Source organism: Nycticebus coucang, chromosome 7, assembly GCF_027406575.1.
Source record: "Nycticebus coucang isolate mNycCou1 chromosome 7, mNycCou1.pri, whole genome shotgun sequence".
Classification (NCBI taxonomy): domain Eukaryota; kingdom Metazoa; phylum Chordata; class Mammalia; order Primates; family Lorisidae; genus Nycticebus; species Nycticebus coucang.
This window is the reverse complement of record NC_069786.1, coordinates 93,302,474-93,328,615: the sequence shown is the minus strand read 5'-3', so window position 1 is coordinate 93,328,615 and position 26,142 is coordinate 93,302,474. Positions and strand designations below refer to the sequence as shown.

The following is a 26,142-nucleotide window of genomic DNA, read 5'->3' as shown; positions in this document are numbered from 1 at the left end:
TCGAGGGGTGTGGACAGGGCCTAAACTGCAGCTGGTCAGTGATCATTCTGCCCCATGGGAGTGAGGAGAGGACGGTCAGCTGAAAGGGAACCACATGGGAGCAGAGCAGCAGTACCCGTAGGCGTAGAGCAGCAGCCCTCTTTTGGCAACAACAGGGCTCACTCCGATATTCTGAAGTCACACCCCTGTCTCCCTGGGCAAGCAGAGGGGGCCAGGCATCTTCTCAGGTGGAAACCACCAGGGAACAGATCTGGGACGGAAATACAGTCACCGTGAGTAAAGGGTTTGCCTGAGGTGGTTCAGCCTGGGTAGAGCTCGGGGACTAGAAATGCATGCGCAGAGCTGGGGAGTTCCCAGGGTGGGACTGACCCAGAGGACCGCTTTACTGAGCCTAAGATGCACCCGGCCCTCAGGGGATCGTCAGCCTATAGACAAAGGAAGACAGGTGGATAGAATTGACAGCTAACCAAATACAAACCTGCAAGAGCAAAAACAGGGCCTGAGGCACAGGCTCTGGGAACTCAAAACAGCTTCTCTTCTGCAGGGGAATTTAGCAGGGACAGAAACAAATTCCTGCAAAGGTGTTCTGTTCTGTTCTGTTGAACTCAGTAACAACGGGAATCTGCATACTCATACAAAAACATGGAAGTTAAATAACCTTTGCTGAATGATAGCTGGGTCAGAGATGAGATTAAGAAGGAAATTGCCAAATTTTTGGAACAAAATAACAATGAAGACACGAATTATCAGAACCTCTGGGATACCGCAAAGGCAGTCCTGAGAGGGAAATTTATAGCACTGCAAGCCTTCCTCACAGGAACAGAAAGAGAGGAAGTCAACAACTTAATGGGACATCTCAAGCAACTGGAAAAGGAAGAACATTCCAACCCCAAACCCAGTAGAAGAAAAGAAATAACCAAATTAGAGCAGAATTAAATGAAATTGAAAACAAAAGAATTATATGACACATCAATAAATCAAAAAGTTGGTTTTTTGAAAAGGTCAATAAAATAGATAAACCTTTGGCTAATCTAACCAGGAAAAAAAGAAAGTCTCTAATCTCATCAATCAGAAACAACAAAGACGAAATAACAACAGACTCCTCAGAAATTCAAAAAATCCTTAATGAATATTACAAGAAACTTTATTCTCAGAAATATGAAAATCTGAAGGAAATTGACCAACACTTGGAAGCATGTCACCCTCCAAGACTTAGCCAGAATCAAGTGGAAATGTTGAACAGGCCCATATCAAGTTCTGAAATAGCATCAACTGTACAAAATCTCCCTAAAAAGAAAAGCCCGGGACCAGATGGCTTCACGTCAGAATTCTACCAAACCTTTAAAGAGGAACTAGTACCTATACTACTCAACCTGTTCCAAAATCTAAAAAAAGGAAGACTACCCAACATGTTCTATGAAGCAAACATCACCCCGATCCCCAAACCAAGAAAAGACCCAACAAGAAAAGAAAATTATAGACCAGTATCACTAATGAATATAGATGCAAAAATGTTCAACAAGATCCTAACAAACGGAATCCAGCAACACATCAAACAAATTATACATCATGACCAAGTCGGTTTTATCCCAGCGTCTCAAGGCTGGTTTAATATACATAAATCTGTGAGTATAATTCAGCAGATAAACAAATTAAAAAACAAAGACCATATGATTCTCTCAATTGATGCAGAAAAAGCTTTTGATAATATACAGCATCACTTCATGATCAGAACACTTAAGAAAATTGGTATACATTTCTTAAACTTCTAGAGGCCATCTACAGCCAATATCATATTGAATGGAGTTTAATTGGAATCATTTCCACTCAGATCAGGAACCAGACAAGGCTGCCCATTGTCTCCATTGCTTTTTAACATTGTAATGGAAGTTTTAGCCAGCACACTTAGGGAAGAAAAGGTGATCAAAGGTATCCATATGGGGCAGAAGAGATCAAACTTTCGCTCTTCGCAGATGATATGATTGTATATCTGGAAAACACTAGGGATTCTACTCAAAAACTCTTAGAAGTGATCAAGGAATTCAGCAGCATCTCAGGTTACAAAATCAACATTCATAAATTGGTAGCCGTTATGTATACCAACAATAGTCAAGCTGAAAAAACAGTTAAGGACTCTATCGCATTCACAGTAGTGCCAAAGAAGATGAAATATTTGGGAATTTATCTAACAAAGGACGTGAAAGATCTCTATAAAGAGAACTATGAAACTCTAAGAAAAGAAATAGCTGAAAATGTTAACAAATGGAAAAACATACCATGCTCATGGTTGGGAAGAATCAACATTGTTAAAATGTCCATACTACCCAAAGCAATATACAATTTTAATGCAATCCCTATTAAAGCTCCACTGTCATACTTTAAAGATCTTGAAAAAATAATACTTCATTTTATATGGAATCAGCAAAAACCTCAAATAGCCAAGACATTACTCAGAAGTAAAAACAAAGCAGGAGGAATCACGCTACTAGACCTCAGACTATACTATAAATCGATAGTAATCAAAACCGCATGGTACTGGCACAAAAACAGAGAAGTAGAAGTCTGGAACAGAATAGAGAACCAAGAGATGAATCCAGCTAATTACCATTATTTGATCTTTGACAAGCCAATTAAAAACATTCAGTAGGGAAAAGATTCCCTATTTAACAAATGGTGCTGGGTGAACTGGCTGGCAACCTGTAGAAGACTGAAAGTGGACCCACACCTTTCACCATTAAGTAAGATAGACTCTCACTGGGTTAAAGATTTAAACTTAAGGCATGAAACTATAAAAATACTAGAAGAAAGTGCAGAGAAAACCCTTGAAGAAATCGATCTGGGCGAGTATTTTATGAGGAGGACCCCCTGGGCAATTGAAGCAGCTTCAAAAATACACTACTGGGACCTGATCAAACTAAAAAGCTTCTGCACAGCCAAGAATACAGTAAGTAAAGCAAGCAGACAGCCCTCAGAGTGGGAGAAGATATTTGCAGGTTATGTCTCTGACAAAGGTTTAATAACCAGAATCCACAGAGAACTCAAACGTATAAGCAAGAAAAGAACAAGTGATCCCATTGCAGGCTGGACAGGGGACTTGAAGAGAAACTTCTGTGAAGAAGACAGGCACACGGCCTACAGACATATGAAAAAATGCTCATCATCTTTAATCATCAGAGAAATGCAAATCAAAACTACTTTGAGATACCGTCTAACTCCAGTAAGATTAGCCCATATCACAAAATCCCAAGACCAGAGATGTTGGCATGGATGTGGAGAAAAGGGAACATTTCTACACTGCTGGTGGGAATGCAAATTAATACATTCCTTTTGGAAAGATGTTTGGAGAACACTTAGAGATCTAAAAATAGATCTGCCATTCAATCCTATAATTCCTCTACTAGGCATATACCCAGAAGACCAAAAGTCACATCATAACAAAGATATTTGTACCAGAATGTTTATTGCAGCCCAATTCATAATTGGTAATTCATGGAAAAAGCCCAAGTGCCCATTGATCCACAAATGGATTAATAAATTGTGGTATATGTACACCATGGAATATCATGCAGTCTTAAAGAAAGATGGAGACTTTACCTCTTTCATGTTTACATGGATGGAGCTGGAACATATTCTTCTTAGTAAAGTATCTCAAGAATGGAAGAAAAAGTACCCAATGTACTCAGCCCTACTATGAAACTAATTTGGGGCTTTCACATGAAAGCTATAAACCCAGTTATAACCTAAGAATAGGGGGAAGGAGGAAAGGGAAGGGAGGGATGGGGGAAGTGGGCGAAGTGAGGGTGATTGGTGGGATTACACCTGTGCTGCATCTTACACGGGTATATGTGAAACTTAGTAAATGTAGAGTGTAGATGTCTTAACACAGTAACTAAGAAAATGCCAGGAAGGCTATGTTAACCAGTGTGATGAAAATGTGTCACATGTTCTATAAAACCAGTGTATGGTGCCCCATGATCGCATTAATGTACACAGCTATGATTTAATAATAAAAAAATAAATAAATAAAAACCTCTCTCTGAACACTGAGTGCAGATGTGTTTATTATCACTAATGTCCCCATATCTAATGGCAATACCTGTTCTTTCCTGGTTTCTTTGTAATGAATAGTAAAATTGAATTTTTTCAGTATTTTTTCAGAGGAGCATGTTGCCAGTTTTGCTGTGCAGGATGCTGTTTTTCTGAGAATTCTTTGAGAAGTGTGTTGCAGGTTAGCCTTTTGTCAAATGGTGAATTACTTTTGAAAAATGAGAAGCAGAGCACATTTTCTTTTGTTTCTCATAATTTCTGATAATGTTTTAAATAGGCGTTAAGTAGATTATGAATCTTTTTAGTCTCATTTACAACTCACTTAGCACACGTATCCTCAGCAGGCAGAGATGGCATGTTTTGGAGGGTGGCACATCTTACCGGGCAGCGTGGTTCATTTTAGGGGCAGGTTGCTGGGTTGGTGTCTCAGTTGTCCACTTGCACTCTCTTACTGTAGTCCAGGGTCATGAGTGGTGAAAGCAGGCTGAGATAGTCACAGCCATCAGTTACCTGACCAGTTCACTGCTGCTTTTGCCCCAGCTAATTTGGGAATGATGAGGCAGAGGAATATCATAGATTAATAATATAAACCACATGTGTTTGTTGAGAGCCAGCTCCACAGTCTTCAAGGAGTCCGTTCTCTGGGTGGAGGGAAATAAAGGAACTTGGGTGACACCCTGGCATGTTGTAGACAACACGTGGAACGATCAGGAGTCAGCTAAATGCCACACAAATAGCCTTGACCGAGGCACGGGAATTACATCAAAGACAGTAGAAATTTATATTTGAAAATCTTAGCGAAATTTCTCAACCTTGCTTAGGTTGGCGATGGTTTATAATCTCCTGGTGGCATGCGATTTTCACCAGAGAATAGAGTGCTGCAAAGATAAGGTGGAGAAAATGTCAGAGAAAACCAGACTGGGCAATAGTGAAAGCAAGAAAAGCAGAATTTAATCAGTAACTGTGGCAATAGGGGAGGAGAGTCCTCAATGGTGAACTGGCTCAATTCTGAATATAACAAAGGAAAGTGGAGATTTATAGCCAAGGAGCTGGGCTGAGGGCGGATCAGTGGATGAAAACTTACTAAGAGATCAGGGTGATTCTTGCTAAACTGACCGAATAGAATCTTGCTGAAGGCAGATCAGAGTGAGCAGGTATCACCGGGCGATGGAAGAGGCTGAGGAATTTGACCTGATATCGAGGCTGATCATATATTAAGGATGGGAATTCTCTCTAAACTGACTTAGCAGGGTTTTTGCCAAAACTAAACTCTGCTTAGATAGAAGTCCAAGGTCAGGCCTAGTTGAGGAGATGGCTCAAGAAAAGCCTGACTAAAGTTTGGTCTCACACACACACACACACACACAAATCTTTGTAAGAAAAGTTTAATTTAAACTTTAGAATTAAAGTGTGGTACCTATTTCCCAGTTATTCAGAATATAACCTTCTTTCAATTCTGTCTCCTAAAGGGTGTGGACTTCTTTTTCTGGGGCTCATGAACGTTTTTCTTCCTAATGTACCAGAAATTATGCACTAATTATACATAAATTGAACAAAAGGTCTAAATATGCTATGTAGGCTATAAATTACTGGCTTTAGTATAATTTATTCAAAGCTTTTAGAAAAAAGTTATCACTACAATAGCACTGCAGATTCTTACTAATGCCGATTACACGTGGGATAGCACGTGCCACGCACCTGCAGCACAGTAGAACAAGGGTGCAAGGACCCCCACGTGGACACAGAAGTATCTGACAAGCAGAATAATTCTGTCTGTAGGGATGAATCTGATAGAATTTGATGACTGGCTTTTAACTAAAGAGAATGATTAATATAGTAATAGTAATATAAGTACATGTACTTCATATCAACTGTATTCTTATCAAGGGGGAAAAGACGTAAAGTACATTAATTGCTTCATCTTCATAGGGAATTTCAAAACTTATATATTTTTTATTTTGGGTAAAGATTAAGTTTAAGAATGACCCTTTCTCTTGCTTCTGAGAATTGGTGTTTGTTTCTCTGTTCCAGGGTTTGGAAATGAAAGGGTATATGCTGGCTCAGCATCCATAGCTCAGTGGTTAGGGTGCCGGCCACGTACACCAGGGCTGATAGGTTTGAACCCAGCCTCAGCCTGCTAAACAAACAAGCAGCAGCAATAACAACAGCAACAACAAAATAGTTGAGCGTTATGGCAGGCACCTTTAGTCCTAGCTACCAGGGAGGCTGAGGCAAGAGAATCGCTTAAGCCCAAGAGTTTGAATTTGCTGTGAGCTATGACACCACGGTACTCCACAGAGGGTGACAAAGTGGGACTATGTCTCAAAAAAAAAAGGATGTATGCTACAATACTTGTTTAATACAAAAATTGTATTGTATTTGGAAATATATGTGGTTCCCTAGAAAGATCTGTTTTATCTTTTCAGATGGGGGCAGAAGGTATGGAAGGAGGTGCTTCAGGAAATCTGCATTCTCGGAAACTTGTTAGCTTTACATTGTCAGGTAAGAACGTCTTCAAATGTGGCATCCAGTTTGAAAGCGTATAATTTCAAGGGTGTGATTAGTCACTTCTTTCTGCAGACTTTGATATATGATGTATGAACCAGTTTATTCTTTTGGAAAGTCAAGTATTATCTCTTACTATGATAATATTAGATTATTAATATAAAGTCAGAAATTATTTCTTCTGCCAAGTTTTCTGGTGATTAAAAAAAAATTATGGGGCAAGACATAATTGCAAGAGGGACTTTACCTAACAATTGCAATCAGTGTAACCTGGCTTATTGTACCCTCAATGAATCCCCAACAATAAAAAAAAAAAAATTATATAGCTATTGTAGTTCCTTTAAAAAACCCCACAAAATAACAGGCTAATCTCACTGAGGAGATTTGATTAAAAATAATTTATGCTTATCTCAGCTACAGAAAGGAAAAATTTGAAGATTTGTGGGAAAAAAAACATGCTTCTGGGTGGCGCCTGTGGCTCAAGGAGCAGGGCGCCGGTCCCATATGCCGGAGGTCGCCGGTTCAAACCTAGCCCCGGACAAAAACCACACAAAAAACACAAAAAAACTAAAAAACATGCTTCTTTTTCTGTAGAGGAATACACAAATGTTGGAAAATGGATAAGCCAATGTATTTGCTTGTTTTATAGTTAGTAAAATACTCACATTTTTGTGTGTTATCATACAATTACAACACTGATTTTCAGGTTATGAGGTGGGACTCATTTGTAGTTTGCAAGTTTGATTTAGTTAAAACCAATAATTTCACAAAATGAATCAAATAACATCAGAGTTTATCACCAAAGGGAAATCTTTTTGGTAAAGCAGAAAATTTATACAAACAAAAAATTTACATACACAAAAATAAGCATGACTATGTATGCACGTGCCGGGTTGCAACATAAACCATATTTCCTACATAGGTCACTGCCAAACAAGTTTGAAAGTCACTGATTTTAAAAAATGAATTGGTAGTCACAAAGTCAAGAATACTCTGAGAAAATCAATATTTGAAATAGGCATTTAAAACAGACAAGTGTACTGCCATACATACAAAATAAAGTCTAACAGGTATCTGTCACCATAGAAGTTCTGTTTTCATTTTTCTATAGATGTAGTGCTTTTGAAATTTAAATTAGAATCAGTTTTCTTGACTGCAAAAAAAAAAAGGAATGAAAATGGATGTTCTTGGGAGTTAGAGTTAGGAGACCTGACCTTGACACAGACAATTTCCCAGTGTGTGATCACCACTTATGATCTAAACGTGCACGTCAGCTCACTGCTGGTCCACGGCCTTCGGAGGATCTTTGTCTTTGCATGTTCCTCACCACCCCCCAACAGGAATTTGCTTAATATGAAATCCTTTTTGGCTTTGGTTCTTTGGTCAAGCTCAAAGGTTATATAAACTAGTGACTTAAGGTTCAAATTAGGCCCATAAATATATTTTGTTTGGCACACTCAGGGTTTTAAAAATATCTAGATTTCTAGATGGGCACCTAAAGTACCACTGCCTGTGATATTACAGCCCTACTCCTCTTATGAGTGTTTCCTCAAAATATTTTGGCTACCCATCTGTGCTTTAGACCTTCACAGTAGTGAGGGGAGCTGTAGGAACTGAAAGCCCTGGTGATGGGGAGGGAACAGTTAGCCAACCCCATTAGCTCAGAATATTTAAAGGAAGATCATGCCAGGGGTGTCTTAGTTTAGGATTATTGCTCTATGCTTTCAAGTGATCTGTGTCATTCTAAACATTATAGTTACATATTTGTTTTGACTCTGTAGAGGGAGTTATTAACTCACTACAGGAGAACGACCATCTAGAAGTCAAAAATCCTAGGCCATTTTCCTGAAAAGTAGAAGATAAGCTTTGGGACACAGTCAAGTGCTGCTGCTTTTAACACCTCCTCCATTATTTTACCTCTAATCCTTTCACATGAAGGTTAGCTACCTAACATCTGTTTTATTTCTTACCATACAGCTAGCCAGTTGCAGGTTGTATTCAAAAATGGCTAGGAGGTGAAAACAGTTCTATAATGTTAATGCTAAGAAATTAATTTGGTTGTAACATATTGACAGGGGATAATAATATTTACCTGAGAGAATGCAAGACCACAGAATCGCTGCTCATAAATGTCTACTCTTATCTATGGATAATTAGGGGTGCAAATAATTTAACTCTAACTGGAATATTTAATATGTCAAACCTTTGTGACTCTGAGCCCTTCTTTGGCCTATGATGTGATACAGATATTTATGAACAAGAAAATATATAAAAGAGGTAAAAGCAGAAATAAAATGCATAAAGGGTACTGAATAATCAGATTGCAGATAATTGGTAATTTATCGTATTAATGAAGATTTATTTGTGTAGTGCCCCACTGTGGAAAAGTTTGGTCTCATGGCTATCTCACAGGGATGTCTTTCATCATGGTGACTTAGTCTTCTGGTGGAATGCTTTTTGTGCAAATGATTATTTTTTATGAATGATTTAGCTCTTTTGGATTCTATGGGAGCCATTTCTGTCCATGTTACTCTTCATTTACCACAAAGAAATTCCTTATTTTAGAAAAGATTTAATACCTAAAGAATATCAGCTGGGCATGGTGGCCTGCACCTATAATCCTAGACTCTAGGTAGCCAAGACAGGTGGATCCCTTGAGCTTAGGAATTCTAGACCAGCCTGAGGAAGAGGAAGACCCTGTCTCTACTAAAAATAGAAAAACTAGCAGGGTATCATGGCAGGTACCTGTAGTCCCAGCTACTCAAGAGGCTGAGGCAAAGAGGATTGTGTGAAGCCCTGGGGTTTGAGGTTGCCATGAGCTATGATGATGCCACTGCACTCTACCCAGAGCAACAGAGTGAGACTCTATCCCAAACAAGCAAACAAACAACAACAACAAAAAAATCTAAAGAATATCTTTCTTCTTTGAGTTTTGAAGACAGCATAATCAAGAAAGGCAAGAAAATAATTATGTGAATTGCATTTTCCTGTCAAAGCTTCTTTGTGCTAAATAAAACCAAGTAAAAACACATAGCATTAGTAAATTGACAGCAAGATGCAAATGCTGCATTTAATAATGACTGTGTAGCTTCTGAAGTGCCAAGATTGGGCACTGCGAGGCTGACGGTACATAGCAGCTTCTCTCAAGTGCTTGTCCAGCTCCTGTAGCTCCTGCCTCTTCCTTCTCCCTCTGTTTCTCTGATCAAAGATCTTACTACATCTCATGCAGTGTACTTTTAAATATTTGCTGCCATATTAATAAATATTAAGTATTTACTGTCAGTTTTGTGTCATTAGACATTTCTGGGTTACTTTCATCACATGTATCTGAATGGGTATGTGTGGTGAAGTTTCATCTCTAATTAATGAGTTCATACTAATTTCTATAGATTATTATATACATAGAAGATTCATTTTTTTTCATGAAGGAACATGTTTTCCAGTAAAGTGTTTACTAAGCATTAGTCTCAAGACATTGGAATTTTGCTTGCCAAATTACATTACTGTAGGGAAAGGTGGTGAAGATGTCCATGTTGGAATTAAAAGGGTTCCTAGAGAAAGCCAAATGAAGGGTGTAAGGTGATGGTAAAGGTTTGGCTTTATTTTTTTGTGGCCTGTTAGGAGACCCACCTCTGCTGGAATTACTGCCATAACCCATTGTTCATTTGTCTAAGCAGTCACAGCATGAATAACTTTGCTATTGTTTTACAGAATAGTTTCTGTTTAAAGCTTCCTATGTGTTTATTTAAGAACAAATTGTCTTAGCTACTTGTTCTAATCAGGATATATGGATCCTTCCTTCCTCCTTCTGTTCCTTTTCCTCCTTCTTTCCTGCTATCTCTTGTTCCTCCCTCCTTCTCTCTGTCTTTCTTTAAAGATCTTAGGGCAGTTGGGCTAAAGAAAGGGATGTTCTTCAACCCTGACCCTTATCTCAAGATGTCCATTCAGCCAGGAAAGAAGAGCAGTTTTCCCACCTGTGCCCACCACGGGCAGGAGAGAAGGTCTACCATCATCAGTAACACCACCAATCCCATTTGGCACCGAGAGGTAAGGGGATTTTCAGGGGTCTTCTACCTGAGAGTTAGGAAGTCCAGCAACTTTCTCTCTTTCCCTGAGCTGTTTTGGGGTGTGCAAGATAGTTGAGGTGCCGAGGGGTCCTGCTGGAAAGAGGGCGCCTTAAAAATGGGCTATGCTCCTCTCTTCAGAGCCAGGTCTAGGGAGAGACAAGTGAGGCACTCACCTCAGGGGCACAATTTAAGGACCAAAAGACTCACTAATCAAAATAAATATCTAAATGCAACATTTTTTAAATAATCAAAAGTAATGCAAAAAATTCACGATAAACAAAATATCAAACTTTGAAATAAGAACAAGATCAGCAACATTGCCTTGGTCTGGTATAGTGGAGCCTGAGGCAAGAGGAAAATTCAGTAATGCCGATCCTGTTTTTATTTAAACATTTGATACTTTGTTTTAGCATTCATTCCATACAAATGAAAGAAATTTCTCTATCTATGGGTTTTGGCAAACATTTTATGAATTTCTAGGTTTCCATTAATTAGATGGGCCACTCGAGGAGGGGCTGCCCTGAGTGAAGCCAGGTTGTATAGATGGTTTTTTAAAGTTCCTCACAGCTACAGTCATCTTACTACACTGTTGGGGGAAATCAGCAAGCAGAGGAAAATCAAAGAATGCACTAAGAGACATTGTTTCTCATCATTGGCTCTTTCTGAGTCATGTTTCACATACTAGTGTTAGAATGTTTCTGGATAACCCTTTTACTGGCGTAGGAGTTACACAGTTAAGTAGACCATATCCTAAGTGTCTAATGATAACAATATGCTCTAATAATTAAATATTTCTAATCTTTGTAGAAATGTTTAATTGGAAAGAGATATTTCAGGGAACCTAAAAGCAACCAGAGAAAAGGTATGACTACATGAGATTTGCCAGCACAGCAAGATGTTTCTCCTGGGCAGTTCTTGAAGTTTTGGAGATGTAGAAATCATTATTTTGAATATTGCATTCTTACACCTGGTTTTAAAAACTACTTAGGATCTCATAATGATAAATATCTCTTAAAGGCATACCACTTAATTTAACACATTTCAAATCTAGAAGTCATAAAATATATCTCACTATGAGCTCTAGCAGGCACATAAAGGATATGATAAAGAACAAGTAATAACTTTATTTTCCTAACATTTTGTATTACAAAGTTTATGACCATGTCACTAGCAAAAGCCTGAAAGGGAGGTTTATAGGATGTGATTATCCTCTCTCTAGTTTGGTGATTAAGAAATTAAAGCTTAAAGTGTTTATGTGACTAGCTATTCAGAGACAGAAGTGGGGCTTAAACTCAGCTTTTTTATTGTAAGTGCATACACTTGTCCATTAAGCAGAATGCCAAATTGCATGACCCCTTGGAGAACTTTAATTGTTAAAACTAAATAAACTTAAGGGCATGTAAGTGGAAAGCTGGTTAGCACTGTTCACGTCCCTGTAGTTGCATGGATCCTGTCCAGGAAGTAGCAGGATGATGGAGGTTAGATCCCTGGCTCCATCATTTACTTATCCCGAGATTCTCATTTTAAAAAGGAAATTTTACCTTTGTAAAAATAAAATGAAGATAATGTATGTAAAAGTCTTTGAAAGTGAGGAAACTTCTTCATTTTGTATCACTTTTGTATCTTCCAATCTGATTTTCTCCAATGTTATTCCTCAATGAAAACAACAAAGGCTACCTTAACTTCATACTCTTTTCTGTCCCAGAAGAGGCCCCAGGTGCCTTTTAAACTGAAATAAGAATTTTATTTAAATACCGTTTTTCAAAAAATGTTTATCAGAGAAACCACAGTATCCTATACATATTCCCACTCTAACTGCTAAGTAGAGGAGTATTTTAAAACTACACTTTGCAACTTCAAAATTTCATCAGTAGGAATTAAAATTATTGTTAATCAAATACACAAGTTAATTCTAAACCATTCTACAGGATATGACATGTCAAAGAATTAAGATGCAATCAGTGTAGTGAGTTCTAAAATGATATTGTGCGTAACTTAATATTTGATAACAGCTCCTGGAAGGTTAAACCTAGGAAGGGCTTCTTTTATCATGCAGATCTGGACTATTGCCTTTTAATCCCTGTAAATGCCAGTGAAGCTGAGTGAATAAAAGATGGTGGCTGCAGATATTTCTAGCAGTGTGGACTATCTATGTCACTAGATTTTAAGAGCTACCATTGCCTATACTAAGAAAATCATATAATATCATATTTGTCCTTCTTTTGAACCAACATGGTATCTATTTGTGTTTTCAGAAATATTCCTTTTTTGCACTTCTTACTGATGTCTTAGAAATTGAAATTAAAGACAAATTTGCCAAGAGCCGTCCTATCATCAAGCGTTTCCTGGGGAAACTCACCATTCCAGTCCAGAGGCTGCTGGAGCGACAAGCCATCGGGTAATCAGTGCTTCCCTTTAGGGATCTTGATGAGATTAGTTTGTACGGAGACAAGTGAAATGATATATGGTAGTCCTAGGACATTCCTTCCTGGTAAGAAGTGGTAATAAAATCCTTTTAAAGATAAAAGCGCCCCCAAACCAAAACCACATGAGGTATCACCTTACCCCGTTACAATGGCTTATATCAAGAAGATGTACAGTGAGAGATGCTGGTGAATGTGGAGAAAGGGGAGCCCTCACACACTGGTGCTGGGAATCTTAAATTGGTGCAGCCACTGTGGAGAACAGTAAAAATAGAAGAACCTGCATATGATCCAGCAATTCCACGCCTGGGTATATGTAAAGGGAAGGGAACCTATACTATCAAAGAGATGTCTGCACTCCCATGTTTCTCGCAGCTCTGCTCATAATAGCCAAGATACGAAAATGTGATGCAAACACACAGTAGAATACTGCAGGGTTATAAAGACAATGCATGGATGGGACTGGTGTCCATTATGTTAAATGAAATAAGCCAAGCACATAAGGACAAATATCACATTTTCTCATATGTGGGAGCTAAAAAAAAAATGAATGAAAATAGATTGGTGGTTACCAGAGGCTGGGAAGGGGAAGGGGAAAGGAGTGGGGGAAGGTAGAGAAGATGGTTAAAAAAAAAAAAAAAGATATGCATGTATTTATTACCACTGATTTGTACCCTTTAAAATGGTAAAGATGGTAAATTATACATGTCTGCCTCAGCCTCCCAAAGTGCTAGTGTTATAGGCGTGAGCCACCGCGCCCAGCCTCTGGGGTCCGGTTTTGATGCCTATTTCATCCTGATTAATCCCATCCAGGAAATTTATTATACCAAAAAACCAAAACCACCTTGTTTTGGAGTCATTTAAAAAAAACCTAGACTCCAAGCACCTATTATATAGTAAAGCTTCTAAACATATACATTCATTTAGGCAACTAAAATTTATTCATTGACAGAATCTTAAAATGTGACTGATATCTTTTTTTCTTTTGTAAGCTTTTTGTAAGTTATGAATAAAGAAGTCATACTGAGGAGACAGGGAAGAACAAAAGATAGTTAGGAAAATTAATAATTAATAGCTGGCTAGAGGCTCTGAACTGTGCAGTGGTGGAAATGTTAGACAGCAGCCCTGTGTTTTCCTTCTGAAATAGCCATTAGAGGGCAGTGTGAGAGCAGAGATGGAGTGATTTGGTGCTATCCCTTTGATTAGTTTCCTTAATTAATAAGAATAAATCATTTGATTTACAATAAAAGTCACTTTCATACCTAGAAGCTAAATGCATTCGACTTTGGTAAAGAGACACAGACTTGAAACAGATTGACAGTTTCTCCTCAGAGCCATCACCCTGAGCCTGGGGCCAAGGCAGAGCAAAGTGGGCAGGCCCAGCTGTGGTCAGCTCCAGCCCACTTCCAGGCATGGGTCATGACCCTACTCCAGTGGCACATCTAGCCATCCCATCAGCATTGCTCACAAGCCACACTGAGAATCTGTGGTGGGCCAGGCTCCCCAACCGTGAGGGCCAGCAGCACCAGTCTCCTTACTTTGCAAGTGAGGAAGGAGAGTTCAGTGGCCCTGTCCCCTCACCTAGCTGGGGCTGCTTCCTGTGTGGGGGCCATTCCTGTACTCCCATGCTCTTCTCTCCTCACTCCTAGCTCCTGTTCTTCACAGTATAGCCCTCTGTGCCACGTTGTCAGGTGATAAACCTTGTCTGGAGTATCCTTTGAGAACCAGCTTCCTGTTTGCTAAACGCTAAGGAACCAGGCCCTTCTGCACTTGAGTCAAAAAGCACTTAAAGTGTGAGGTCTTTTGCAACTCCTGATGACCTTCAAAATGATTTTTCCCTGGTCCCCCTTAGCAGTGAGAGAACAAATCAGGGTCCTTAAAAAATATCAGATGCTGTACTGGATTTTCTGCTTTTATTATAGTAATAATTTTCCTTGCAACAAGATTTCCTTTTATCCTGGGGTTTATAAGTGTTAGTTTTTATGAATGAATAATAGTACATGGGACTATAATGTACCTTGAGGCTTTTATTTTCTTTACTTGTGAGTCTGAAGGTTTTCAAAGATGTATGCAGGACTTGGGGTGTGGCCTGCAGGAAGAAAGCGAAGGCTGCCTCCAGTGTAATAAGGATGAAAGAACCCTTTTCCTCTTGCAGTGATCAAATGCTAAGCTACAACCTTGGCAGAAGGCTCCCAGCTGACCACGTGAGTGGGTACCTCCAGTTTAAGGTAGAAGTGACATCTTCTGTTCATGAAGGTGAGACATCTGTATGAATAAATCACTGTAGGAAAAACTTGTTAACTCTTACTCAATTGTCAGTTTGCTTTTGAATAGAATTGAATCTGTGTCCTGTTCTGAAGATAAAATAGCCGTCAAATGATTACCAGCTGACGTTTTCTAAGCAGACAGGAAAGCCTTTTTGCCAAAAAGTATATCTTAGGCTTATGCCAGAATTTCCTACCTAACACACATACCTTATAGGAGCGAGTGAGTGGTGAATCTCGCAAGTCAGCAATACTATAAGGAGGGCTCAGTGGGATAACTGAATTCTTCAAACTGATTGATGACAAAGAAATAGGTAAAAAGTTCAGTCATTATTTCTAATTCATTTTTATAAATACTGATCTCTCATTCAGATGCTTCTCCAGAAGCTGTTGGCACAATACTTGGAGTCAGTACTGTGAATGGGGACCTAGGAAGCCCTTCTGATGACGAGGACCTGCCGGGAAGCCACCACGACGGCCCAGTTTGTGCTAATGGGCCAGTTTCTGAGGAGAGTACTGCCGATGGGACCCCCAAGCATTCATTCAGGACTAGCTCCACTCTGGAAATAGACACAGAGGAATTAACTTCTACTTCTTCAAGGGCCTCACTTCCCAGAGGACGGCAGGATTCGCTCAATGATTATTTAGATGCTATTGAACACAACGGCCCTTCCAGGCCAGGGGCGGGGCCCTGCTCCGAGAGGTCCATGGGAGCGTCTCCCAAACTGAGGAGTAGTTTTCCCACTGACACGAGACTCAACGCAATGCTTCACATCGACTCGGATGAGGAAGACCACGAGTTCCAGCAAGACCTGGGTTACCCGTCTTCTCTGGAGGAGGAAGGAGGGCTGATCATGCTGAGCAGGCCGTCCAGGGATGACGACGTGAGCCTGACATCTCAGACGAAGCCAGAGGAGAACCCCCCCGAGGGCCAGAACGCCTCTGCGCAGGAAGCCTCCTTGGAGGAGAAGCCGGAAAACCTCCCCGAGCTCGCAGACAGCTCCTTACCCTCAGGCCCAGCCCCGGAGGAAGGCGAAGGCGGCCCGGAGCCTCAGCCCGGGGTGGACCAGGGCAGCTCCGAGCTGTGCGGCTCTCAGGAGGTGGACCGGCCTGCCAGTGGGGCGGACACGGGGACGTCCGACACGTCAGGAGGGAGCCGCAGAGTGGTCAGCGAGACTGAGTCCCTGGACCAGGGGTCCGAGCCGTCCCAGGTGTCCTCCGAGACGGAGCCCAGTGACCCCGCCAGGACAGAGAGTGTCAGCGAAGCCAGCACCAGGCCGGAGGGCGAGAGCGACCTGGAGGGCGCCGACAGCTCCTGCAACGGCAGCGCCACCACGCAGCTGTCGTCGGTGGAGACGCGGTGCTCCTCGCTGGAGAGCGCGCGGTTCCCCGAGACCCCAGCCTTCTCTTCCCAGGAGGAGGAGGATGGGGCCTGCGCGGCGGAGCCGGCCAGCAGCGGCCCCGCCGAGGGCGCACAGGACTCCGGGCGCACCCCCGGAGCTTTACCCGGGGTGCAGGTGCCCGGCGGGGAGGAGGACGGGCCGGGGCCGGGGCCAGAACCGGCCGCTGCCCCGGACCAGGAAGAGCCGGGGGAGGTCTGGCAGAGGAGGGGGAGCCTGGAGGGAGCCGCCGCCGCCGCCCCCGAGAGCCGGGACCAAGAGGAGGGTGATGCTGGGGTAGCCCAAGGAGCCCGTGAAGGGGCCCCTGCCCAGGAGGAGGGCGCTGCTGGAGGTAGGACCCGGGAGACGCTGGGGCTCTGGGCTCACGGGGACCTGCTAGAAAGCAGCTCTGTGGTTTTCCCCTCAAGGCAAATGATCCTGCAGGTTGGGGTGCACGTATCACTGGAATTCCTCACCTCGGGGTTCCGCAGTGAGCAAACGGAGTAAGAAGGGAAAGCGAGGTGAAATTGAGAACAGGACCAGGAGAAGAAAACAGGCAACGAAAGTGAGGGCACCCGAAAATCTCCCTCTCCCCCAGGCCTCCCATTTCAGCGGGGGAGACTGAGGGACTTAACCCATCAGCGACTGGGAGGAAGGACACGTGATTGGCATCCAGCTCTTCCCGAGTTCAGATTCAGCGCTTTTTTATTTTAAATGGATCTTCTATTAATGAAATCAGAGACAGTCTTCAAACCTAAATAATGAATCTCTAGTGGGATACGGGTTTGTAGATACAAAATCAAACAGGCTGACAGCTTCAGCATGAGTGTAATCCTTGGAGTTTATCAAGAACACCTTTAAGTCACTTCTTTATAAAACTTCAAAGCAGATATTAGTATGTGATTTGCATTAAAGGTAATGTTTTTGTCTTCTACAGCATAAGAAATGTCAACTAAGTTAGGCGATACATTCTAACTTGAAGAATAAGATATGTTAATGTCTGAGGATGCAAAATGACCCATAAATGGTATTGTGTTACACTGAATGTTGCTCTGTAGAATGATCCCTTTCAGCTCTCTTTTATACATACATTAAACAGTTGAAGGGTAACTTCATGGACTCCAAAATAGGAATGATTTTCTTCTTTTGCAATTTATTTTTCTATCTGAATTATCCCTTCTTTTCTTCTTCCTCGTCTTTTGGCTTTGATTTCCTTTGTTATCTTGTGGCCATTGTGTGATTCTAAAGCATGAGGGCCTGACCTGGGCAGGAGCTGCTGGTCCGAGGGGGACGGGCTAGGGGAGGCAGAGAGGCTGAGATGGGTGCACAGGTCTTTTCTTTTTTTCTGAGACAGAGTCTCACTGCGTCACCCTCAGTAGAGTGCTGTGGCCACACAGCTCACAGCAACCTCAAACTCTTGGATTTAAGCAACTCTCTTGCCTCAGCCTCCCAAGTAGCTGGGATTACGGGCACCCACCACAGCACCCAGCTATTTTTTTTGTTGCTGCTGTTATTGTTGTTTAGCTGGTCCAGGCCGGGTTTGAACCCGCCAGCCCTGGTGCATGTGGCTGGCGCTCTCACCACTGAGCTGCAGAAACCGAGCCACACGGCTCTTTTCTTTAGGAAACCCTCTTCCCAGCATTCACCTCCTATTCATGCTCTTCTTTTATTTCTAGGTCCTCGTGTAGGAAATGAGACTAGACAGAGAAAAGAGACTAGCTTCAGGATTCATATTGGGTTTTGTTTTGTTTTCTCATTTATTTGTTTAAGTAGAGGCTGTCGTAACATTGAAAGGGAAAACAATACCTGGGTAACTTTCTGTCTTTAATTCAAGGTTCTCAAGCCAATGGACACCAGCCATTGCGATCACTACCTTCGGTGCGCCAGGATGTCAGCCGGTACCAGAGAGTGGATGAGGCTCTCCCACCAAGTGAGGACCTGTTAATGAAAGGGCCCCCCTCCCACCTTAATGGAAGTGGCCAGGGTGACAGGCAGACCCGTTACAGAAGTCTGAAAAGAGGAAGAAATCTGGGGACTGCCACTTGACATAGCAGGTGTCAACTGCTATTTTCCATCAACACTGGAAAGTGCTGATGACTCCTCTCTGGCGCTATGACATTAAAAAAAAAGTCCAGCTGTAAATGCTTTTCTGCCCATGGAGTAAATATTGTATTTATGGAAGTAGACCCAGATATTTTGGAAAATTGGGTGCATAACATAATCTTTTCAAATTATGCTGAACTATGGCATGTATTTTCTTTCAGTTAAGAGACAAAGTGGTACTGTCTCTTAGAAAAACCTCATTTATGTAATATCCTGCCTCTTTGTTCACTTACATCATTGTAAATCATTAAGCACAAAGTTCTGATTTTTGTCTTAGGGCTATGCAGACAATTAATGTGTTGTTAATCTCAGATATTAGTCTTCTGCTTATTTGGGACAGGACAGTTATCTGGGGATTTGAAAGATGTTTCATTTCATTTCTTTTTCAAGAAACAGTATCTAAAGGAGACGTGGTTGAATATTAGGGATGTGAGAAAATAATGACACAACTTGTTTTCAAAGGTATGAGTGCTCCCCATACCTTTGTCCAGAATCTGGACAGAGTTTAAAGTCTAAATTTCTGGAGTCTGCTTAAGGAATGTTGCTCTGTGAGAACAACACAGTTGCTGACCAACTGTTAAGCCTGTAAACATGAATGCCGCTTTTCAGAAAGCACTGGAAGGTCTACCACCTTCTTGCTCATCCTTTCTGCTTATGTCTTATGTGTGATCATGGCACGAGGCTGATGCCCTTGACCCTCTGCATTTTAAAAATCATGGGACATAAAAAGGAGAGGATCTGCTCTCAAAGGCTAAAATCCCAAGTGTTTAGTTTTTGTGAGTGCTGGAAGAGCTGGATAGGACTGTGTGGAGTTTGTTGGAATATTGGCTTAATCCTTTTGAAATTCTCCTGAGCACAGATCCCTCCCTAGCTCCTATATTTGGCTAACTGAGGGCCATTACTCATAGGAAACATATATTTTAAGCAGCTTTTGAAAAATATAACAAGAGATTAATAAACCGTGTATCATTTTAAGAAAGATTAGAGTAAGAAAATAAAAATATTCCTGGAAGATATTTAGGTATAACTGCGGAAAATTGACTTAGAAACACCAGGAGAGAGATCTGGGAGAACTCTGTTTTGATTAATGGTAATTAGCGTTTCAGGCGGCTGGACAGGAGACATGACATTCCGAGGGTGCATCGATAATGGCATCTTTCTAGCCATATCCACTTGCTCTAATTCTTGTTGGGCATGTTTTGATCTCTAGATTGTATTTAATAAAGATAGGTATTTTCCTGCTAAAATTATGGCCACTATTTGTGGTGTCTCAATATATTTTTTAAACACTGATATTTTCATTACTTAGGTAGAATACATCTTAGGAATTTTTTTTTAAACAATTGGCAGTTCATGTTAATAAGTTGATATATCCAAAGCAAAAGCCAACTAAGTATATTTTCTATTTAAAGAGTAACAGATGACCAGGAGGAAAATTCTCGAGACATGTTCTCTTTAATACAGAGGTTTTCAGTGTTGGTGGTGTATGGAGGGGGTGCTACCCCCAGGGGTCTTCTGGAGTTTGTGGGAGTGTCTTTCCTTCTAACAATGTTTGAGGGTGCTATTGGCCTTTGGTGAGTGGAGGAAGAGTTGCCGAACATCCTGCAAAGGTGGCGCAGTCTGACACAAGGAAGAATTGCCCATCCGGAATTCTAATAATGGCCTCTGAGAAAGACTTCTCTGTAGTAATTTATTTAACACTCAATCAATAACATTTTCGGTGAACTGTAACCAGCACTTTTATATTTTAAAAACCTCAGAACTAAAGCTGTCTCCGTCTAAAAATATGTATATGTTAAATACACACACGCAAACATGCACATGTATTGTATGACCAAGCACCTTGCAAATTTGCAGGTATATATGATCATGGATGGATTACAGATTATGGTTTGAGCATACCTGATACTGCTTAATTCTGTTCCCATATGTATCTCATCCTTTTGACCGTCTGTTCAATCACTGGGCTGCCCCTGCTAGCTGTCTGGCCCCACCCCAGCCAGGTACCTGATTTCCTTTCGTAACAGGGCAACTTTGCTGCCATCTCAAGCCATGCTGCTGGCTAAGAGCTGAGGCATCTGCATTCTGCAGTGTTTTAGGCCTTCTGAAGCTCAGCTCAGAGGACTCTAACTGGAGTGTGCAGATTGGTTTATTTCTTAAATAACCTGGCTGAATTATTTTGAGGCTAACTAGGTATACCACTCAAATGTGTGTAGTACTTTACACTGTACAAAGCACTTTTACATGCTGTTTTCCAATTATTTTCTAATAATAATTTTTATAATAATTTTGCGAGATCAACTAAATAAGTCTTATCTACATTCTGTAGATTGATGCATAGAAGTCAGCTACTCTGCTTCCTTTGCAGGTGAAAAACTGAAGCCCAGATAAAGTAACTTGCTTAAGATCCCGTACTAGTAAAAGTTGAGACAGTCTCAAATATTCCCTCCCTCCTATCAGGCATTTTGATCTAAGATTGGACTTGGAATGGACTATGGTGTGGGTACCTGAATGTTAATTCTGAAAGTTTGGGTTTAGGCAGAGGGTGGCTTGTGCTGGGATATGTTACTTATTGGACTCTAGCAATACCTTAAGTCAGAGGCTTGGGGTTTCACTGAAACTACTTTATGTGGTTATGCTTGAGATCAGGCCGAGAAAGGCCCCAAAGCGCTCAGCTTTCTTTTCTTCAGATAGTTTACACAGAAGGCCCTTCCACTATACAAGGCCCGTGAACCAACATTGTGTGGCCCAGATAGGTTTGCTCTGTCTCAGCTGCACCTTGGGTCAGTGTACTTTGGGCTTCTGTGGCCCCATTCTTCATTCATTCTTTTTCTTTTTCCTTATCATCATTATTGTTGTTTTTAGTTTTGCTTATTTTCACCTTAAAAAATACTTGTTTACTAATATACAGTGAGGAAACTGCCCAGCAAACTCGAGCTTCTTTCTGCAGATTTGAAAACTCAAGTACAGGGATCCAGTGGTGTCCCCTGGCTCTGCAGCTTCAGTCTTGAAGCTGGTCCTGTGGTAGCCTACGTATCTGCTTTATATCTTTGCATGTAAAGCAACTTGCAAATTGGTGATTGAGGTGATCATTGGAGGATGACAGGGTTTTCCTTGTTCATTTGCTGCTTCTTCCAGTCTTACACCTCCTGTCTCAGGATCAGGGAACACATCTTGGACTTACTACTAAGGCTGCCCAGTGGGGATGGTGATTTACCAGTTGGTTCTCAAAATCTCACTCTTGCCTTGGGTGACCCTGGGGACCATGTAACCCCAACCACTGTTTGAGAGATGTTCTAATGACTTGGAAAATAAGAAAGCCCCAGCACCGGAGGTGGCATAACAATGTTGAAAGCCTTCTAAGAAAGTAGCTTGAACTTGAATGTGCACAGAGTGTCTCAAGAACTTTCTGTATCTTCTCCTTCACTGATGACGCTGGCAGCCAGAGGTAGTTCAAGGCTGAAGCCCATTAGAACACTCTCAGCATGACAAATCTTGGTTTTTTGCATTAAGAAGAGTGAAAAAAGAATGGCCAACCCAGTCCATTCTGAAAAACTATTTTATTTTTTTTCTTACTGACTCTAATGTAATTGTGGCTTAACCCATTGCTGCACTAGAGACAACATTTCCCCCCACAAAGGGTAGGTTTTCTAGGAATAGGAATAGATTCTGGCTGAGCAGGGTGGACTCTGACAGGACCCCAGGACATCACCGTAGTGTTAAGACTAGTCTATTACTTATGCGATGTGTTTAAAAGAATGGGCCTGGAAAACTTAAGGAAACATTTATCATTTTTTGTAATTATATACTTTCATTATTAAAGCATCCTTTAAAGTGAGGGCCTAAAAGTACATAATGAACCTGTAAAGTGTAATTAATCTAAACTTAGAGTTTCTACTACAGGGTGAGGGGCCCTTATTCTTTGGAACTTAAAATTTAGTCATGAGGGATACTTTTAACATAAAAAGCTATAATACTTTCTTAAAATTGAAGATTAAAGTATAAAATATACAACAACAACTTGACTTTTAAAAAATTGTGTTTCAAATACAATATAGATAGCAGGAAAGAGCACATTCAGCTGTTGTAAGTGCTCCCTGGAACACACCGGTGCTGTCAGCGCCACATCACTAGCACCTGGAAGTTTGCCTGCTGCCCCCTTCTAATCATGGACTCTGACTCCAGATGGGGAAGGAGGCCTACTGTCCTGACTGTCAAAATTATAGATAAGTTTAGCTTACTTTTATACTTTGTACAAATGGAATCATACTTCTTCGAGTGCTGAAATAAGAAAAAATAATCTTTTATTTTTAATTAAAATAATTTTTTAATTTTTCATCTATCACAAAACTTATAATTTCCTTGAAAGTACCTTTAGTTCATTATACCTTTATCATCTTGTGTTTTGGTGAAGATATCTGCTGTAATGATGATTTTATAGTCATTTATAAATTTAATTCACAACATTCAGGTGTGGGATTTTACTAAATGCAATGATACCCACACCAACCCCCCACTCACAGTCGCCTGTGTCCCTTGGCTCACGTGGGACATGTATAATTCATTGTGTTTAGTCATTGACTTTCCTCCCAATCTCAGCCTTCACCAAGACGTATTCCTGTCTCATCTGATCCCCATCAGGTGGGCCACTGGAGACCAAGAGCATCCAAAGGAGTGATGAGATGACCAGGGGGATCAAAGGGACACCCAGTCCCCTTCCCATATATGTAGGTTCTAAAAACTGAGAGATTCTATGCCCTCATCTCTTCTATCTGCTTCTGTGCCCTGCCTAGGAGACAAATGCCATGACAGAAACCTTATGGAATAGTTTCACACGTTTCCTAATGCTCTCTTCCCCATTGTCAAGCCACTTAAAGGGACCTGATTAGATTTAATTCTTACCATGTCTAAGAGTCCAGTTTGGGATATTGAGGCTGAAGGTTAGTTTCTTATGAGCCCGCACTTCATGACCTCTGAGAAATCTAGCATTTGCTCCATGAGTTTGACCAGAAAATTAGCTACTCTTTTAAGTTTTTACCAGTGTTCCTCAAATTTTAGTGTGTCTAGAAATCACCTGGGCAGGTTGCTGAAAATGTAAGTAACTGAATCCTAGCTTCAGATGGTCTGTTCTGAAGACCTGGCGCGTGTCCTAGGAATGACATTTTTATTGATCCTCCATGTGAATCTGCACATGTTGTCAGAGAGCTGCCGGCCTTGAGAAACATTGAGTAGTAGTTTTCAAACTTTATTATTGCCATGAAGCTCTTTATGCAAATGAAATATTATGTGGAACACCAGTATACACAACAGATCATTTTGGAGTTGCCACGGGTAACCTAGAATTGGCAGGTGTTTCCAGAGCCCCTCGCCTCAGGGCCTCAAAGCTCCTGACCCTGTAAGGCTTAATTAGATTTAGTTTGGAAGTTTTAGGTGTGATGTAAGATGTTGCCAAGATGCTGCTCAGTCCTTATAAAATGGGCCATGATTCCAGAGATTCATAGAATTTTAGAACTGGAAGGGACCTTAGAAAATGTTTGATTCTGTCCTCTTATTTTTCAAAACAGTGGTCCATGGAGGTATAGTGATTTTTTTGAAGGTCATATAGAAAGACGTGACAAGCTATGGCCAAAAACCAGGCCTTCTACACATGCCTGTGCACACACACACACACCCACCAACCCCTCCACTCCCCGAAAACGTATTGTCTCAGTCTTACTGCACTCGGGTTATTTTTATTTGTTTGTTTATTTATTTATTTATTTGAGACAGAGTCTCACTATGTCATCCTTGGTAGAGTGCTGTGGCATCACAGCTCACAGCAACCTCAAACTCTTGGGCTTAAGCTATTCTCTTGCCTCAGCCTCCCAAGTAACTGGGACTACAGGTGTCTGCCACAACACCCAGCTATTTTTTTGTTGCAGTTGTCATTGTTGTTTAACAGGCCTGGGTCAAGTTCGAACCTGCCAGCCTGGGTGTATGTGGCTGGCGCCCTAACCACTGGACTACAGTCGAGCCTGCACTCATATTATTACCCTGTTTTTCAGTGTCACAACGAAGAAGTAAATGTTAGGATCCTGGTCTTTTAACCCTGCCTGTCTGATTTTAATATTGTTTATCTGAAAGAAACTTTGATGCTGTGAAACGAGTTCTCGTATGCTTTCTTGTGCCAAGAACAAGCGGAGCCCAATATAAAGACATGTAAGATATTAGAGCAGTTGTACCCTTCCAAGTAGCTTTGATAGATATGACAGAGAGCGGCCCTTCCTGCGGCACTTCTTCTGCCTTTTCCTGGATGAAGGAGTATTGACTGCTTGGGTGAGAGTGGACATTTAGTTGATGAATAAGCCAGTAATAATCGCAGTGTTTCTTGAACCAGTGCTAAGCATCCATTTGAAATCAACAGTATAGAATTTCTTTTTATGGAGAGTAAAGTAACAATGTCAGTTGGAAGATATGATATTTAATAGGGATAATTTTCATGTGCATTCAATATCCCATGTTCTTAGAAAGCAAATTTTTGGTCATTTTGTTGTTGTTGTTGCTCTTCCCGTTGCACATAGAAATATCTTCACTGAACTACAAATTAAGGATATTCCTGACCTTTGTAGAAGATGTTCATATAAGAATCATTCTTTTTGTGTGGCTTTCTGTCATTTTAAATCATTGGTTCATTCATAACATGCTATGTGCAAGGCTCAGTGGTAATTATATTTATTTGGTGATCTCCTTGATCTCCCATTTTGCTACCCATATGTCCCTCAAACAGACCACATACACATCTTCATTGGGGAATTTTTATTTAGTTAATTCCAGGAAAAAGCTCTTTAAAGATTTTTTTCATTTTTACTTTTTTTGGTCAGAAAATGGAAAGTATGCAACCATGTATTTTCTTTTTTGCCTTAACTGCCAGAAAATTTAGAGCCAAATTTTAGTAATAACCAAATTTTAAGAGCTTGGCAGCATCTACTTTCTCTGCTTCTTTTAGATCGGTGGTTCTCAACCAGTGGGTCGTGACCCACAGGAACTGTATTAAAGGGCTGTGGCATTAGGAAGGTTGAGAACCACTGCTTTAGATGATATCTGTTCTTTTTTTTTTTTAATCTCTAATTTACCTACTCTACATATTTTAAATTTAGAGCTATTGTAAATTTTCTTGAAGGAAGGAATGACATATGTAAGCTCCAATTATCCTGTTGGTTTTCAAAATCTTTGAGATGGAAAAGCATGCAAGGAACAGAGCAAAACAATGGAATAGATCAAAGGGTTTTGAAAAATAGTTCCCAAAGATGCCTTAGTACTTACTGTTTGTCAGTATGTCACAGGCTAGGCATAAGGACTTTTGGAAATATCCTGC

General features: G+C 40.8%; 1 protein-coding gene across 2 annotated transcripts in view; it reads left to right on the top strand.

The window, feature by feature from the left end:
- The window catches only part of HECW2 (HECT, C2 and WW domain containing E3 ubiquitin protein ligase 2), a 404,230-nt gene that overhangs the window by 276,668 nt on the left and 101,420 nt on the right, over window positions 1-26,142 (top strand). For both annotated transcript variants that reach the window (XM_053597578.1, XM_053597579.1), the window contains 6 exons: window positions 6,474-6,549; window positions 10,430-10,599; window positions 12,875-13,017; window positions 15,198-15,298; window positions 15,679-17,037; window positions 18,520-18,615. In XM_053597578.1, the coding sequence (XP_053453553.1) occupies window positions 6,474-6,549; window positions 10,430-10,599; window positions 12,875-13,017; window positions 15,198-15,298; window positions 15,679-17,037; window positions 18,520-18,615 (1,945 nt within the window). The remainder of the gene's footprint in view (window positions 1-6,473; window positions 6,550-10,429; window positions 10,600-12,874; window positions 13,018-15,197; window positions 15,299-15,678; window positions 17,038-18,519; window positions 18,616-26,142) is intronic.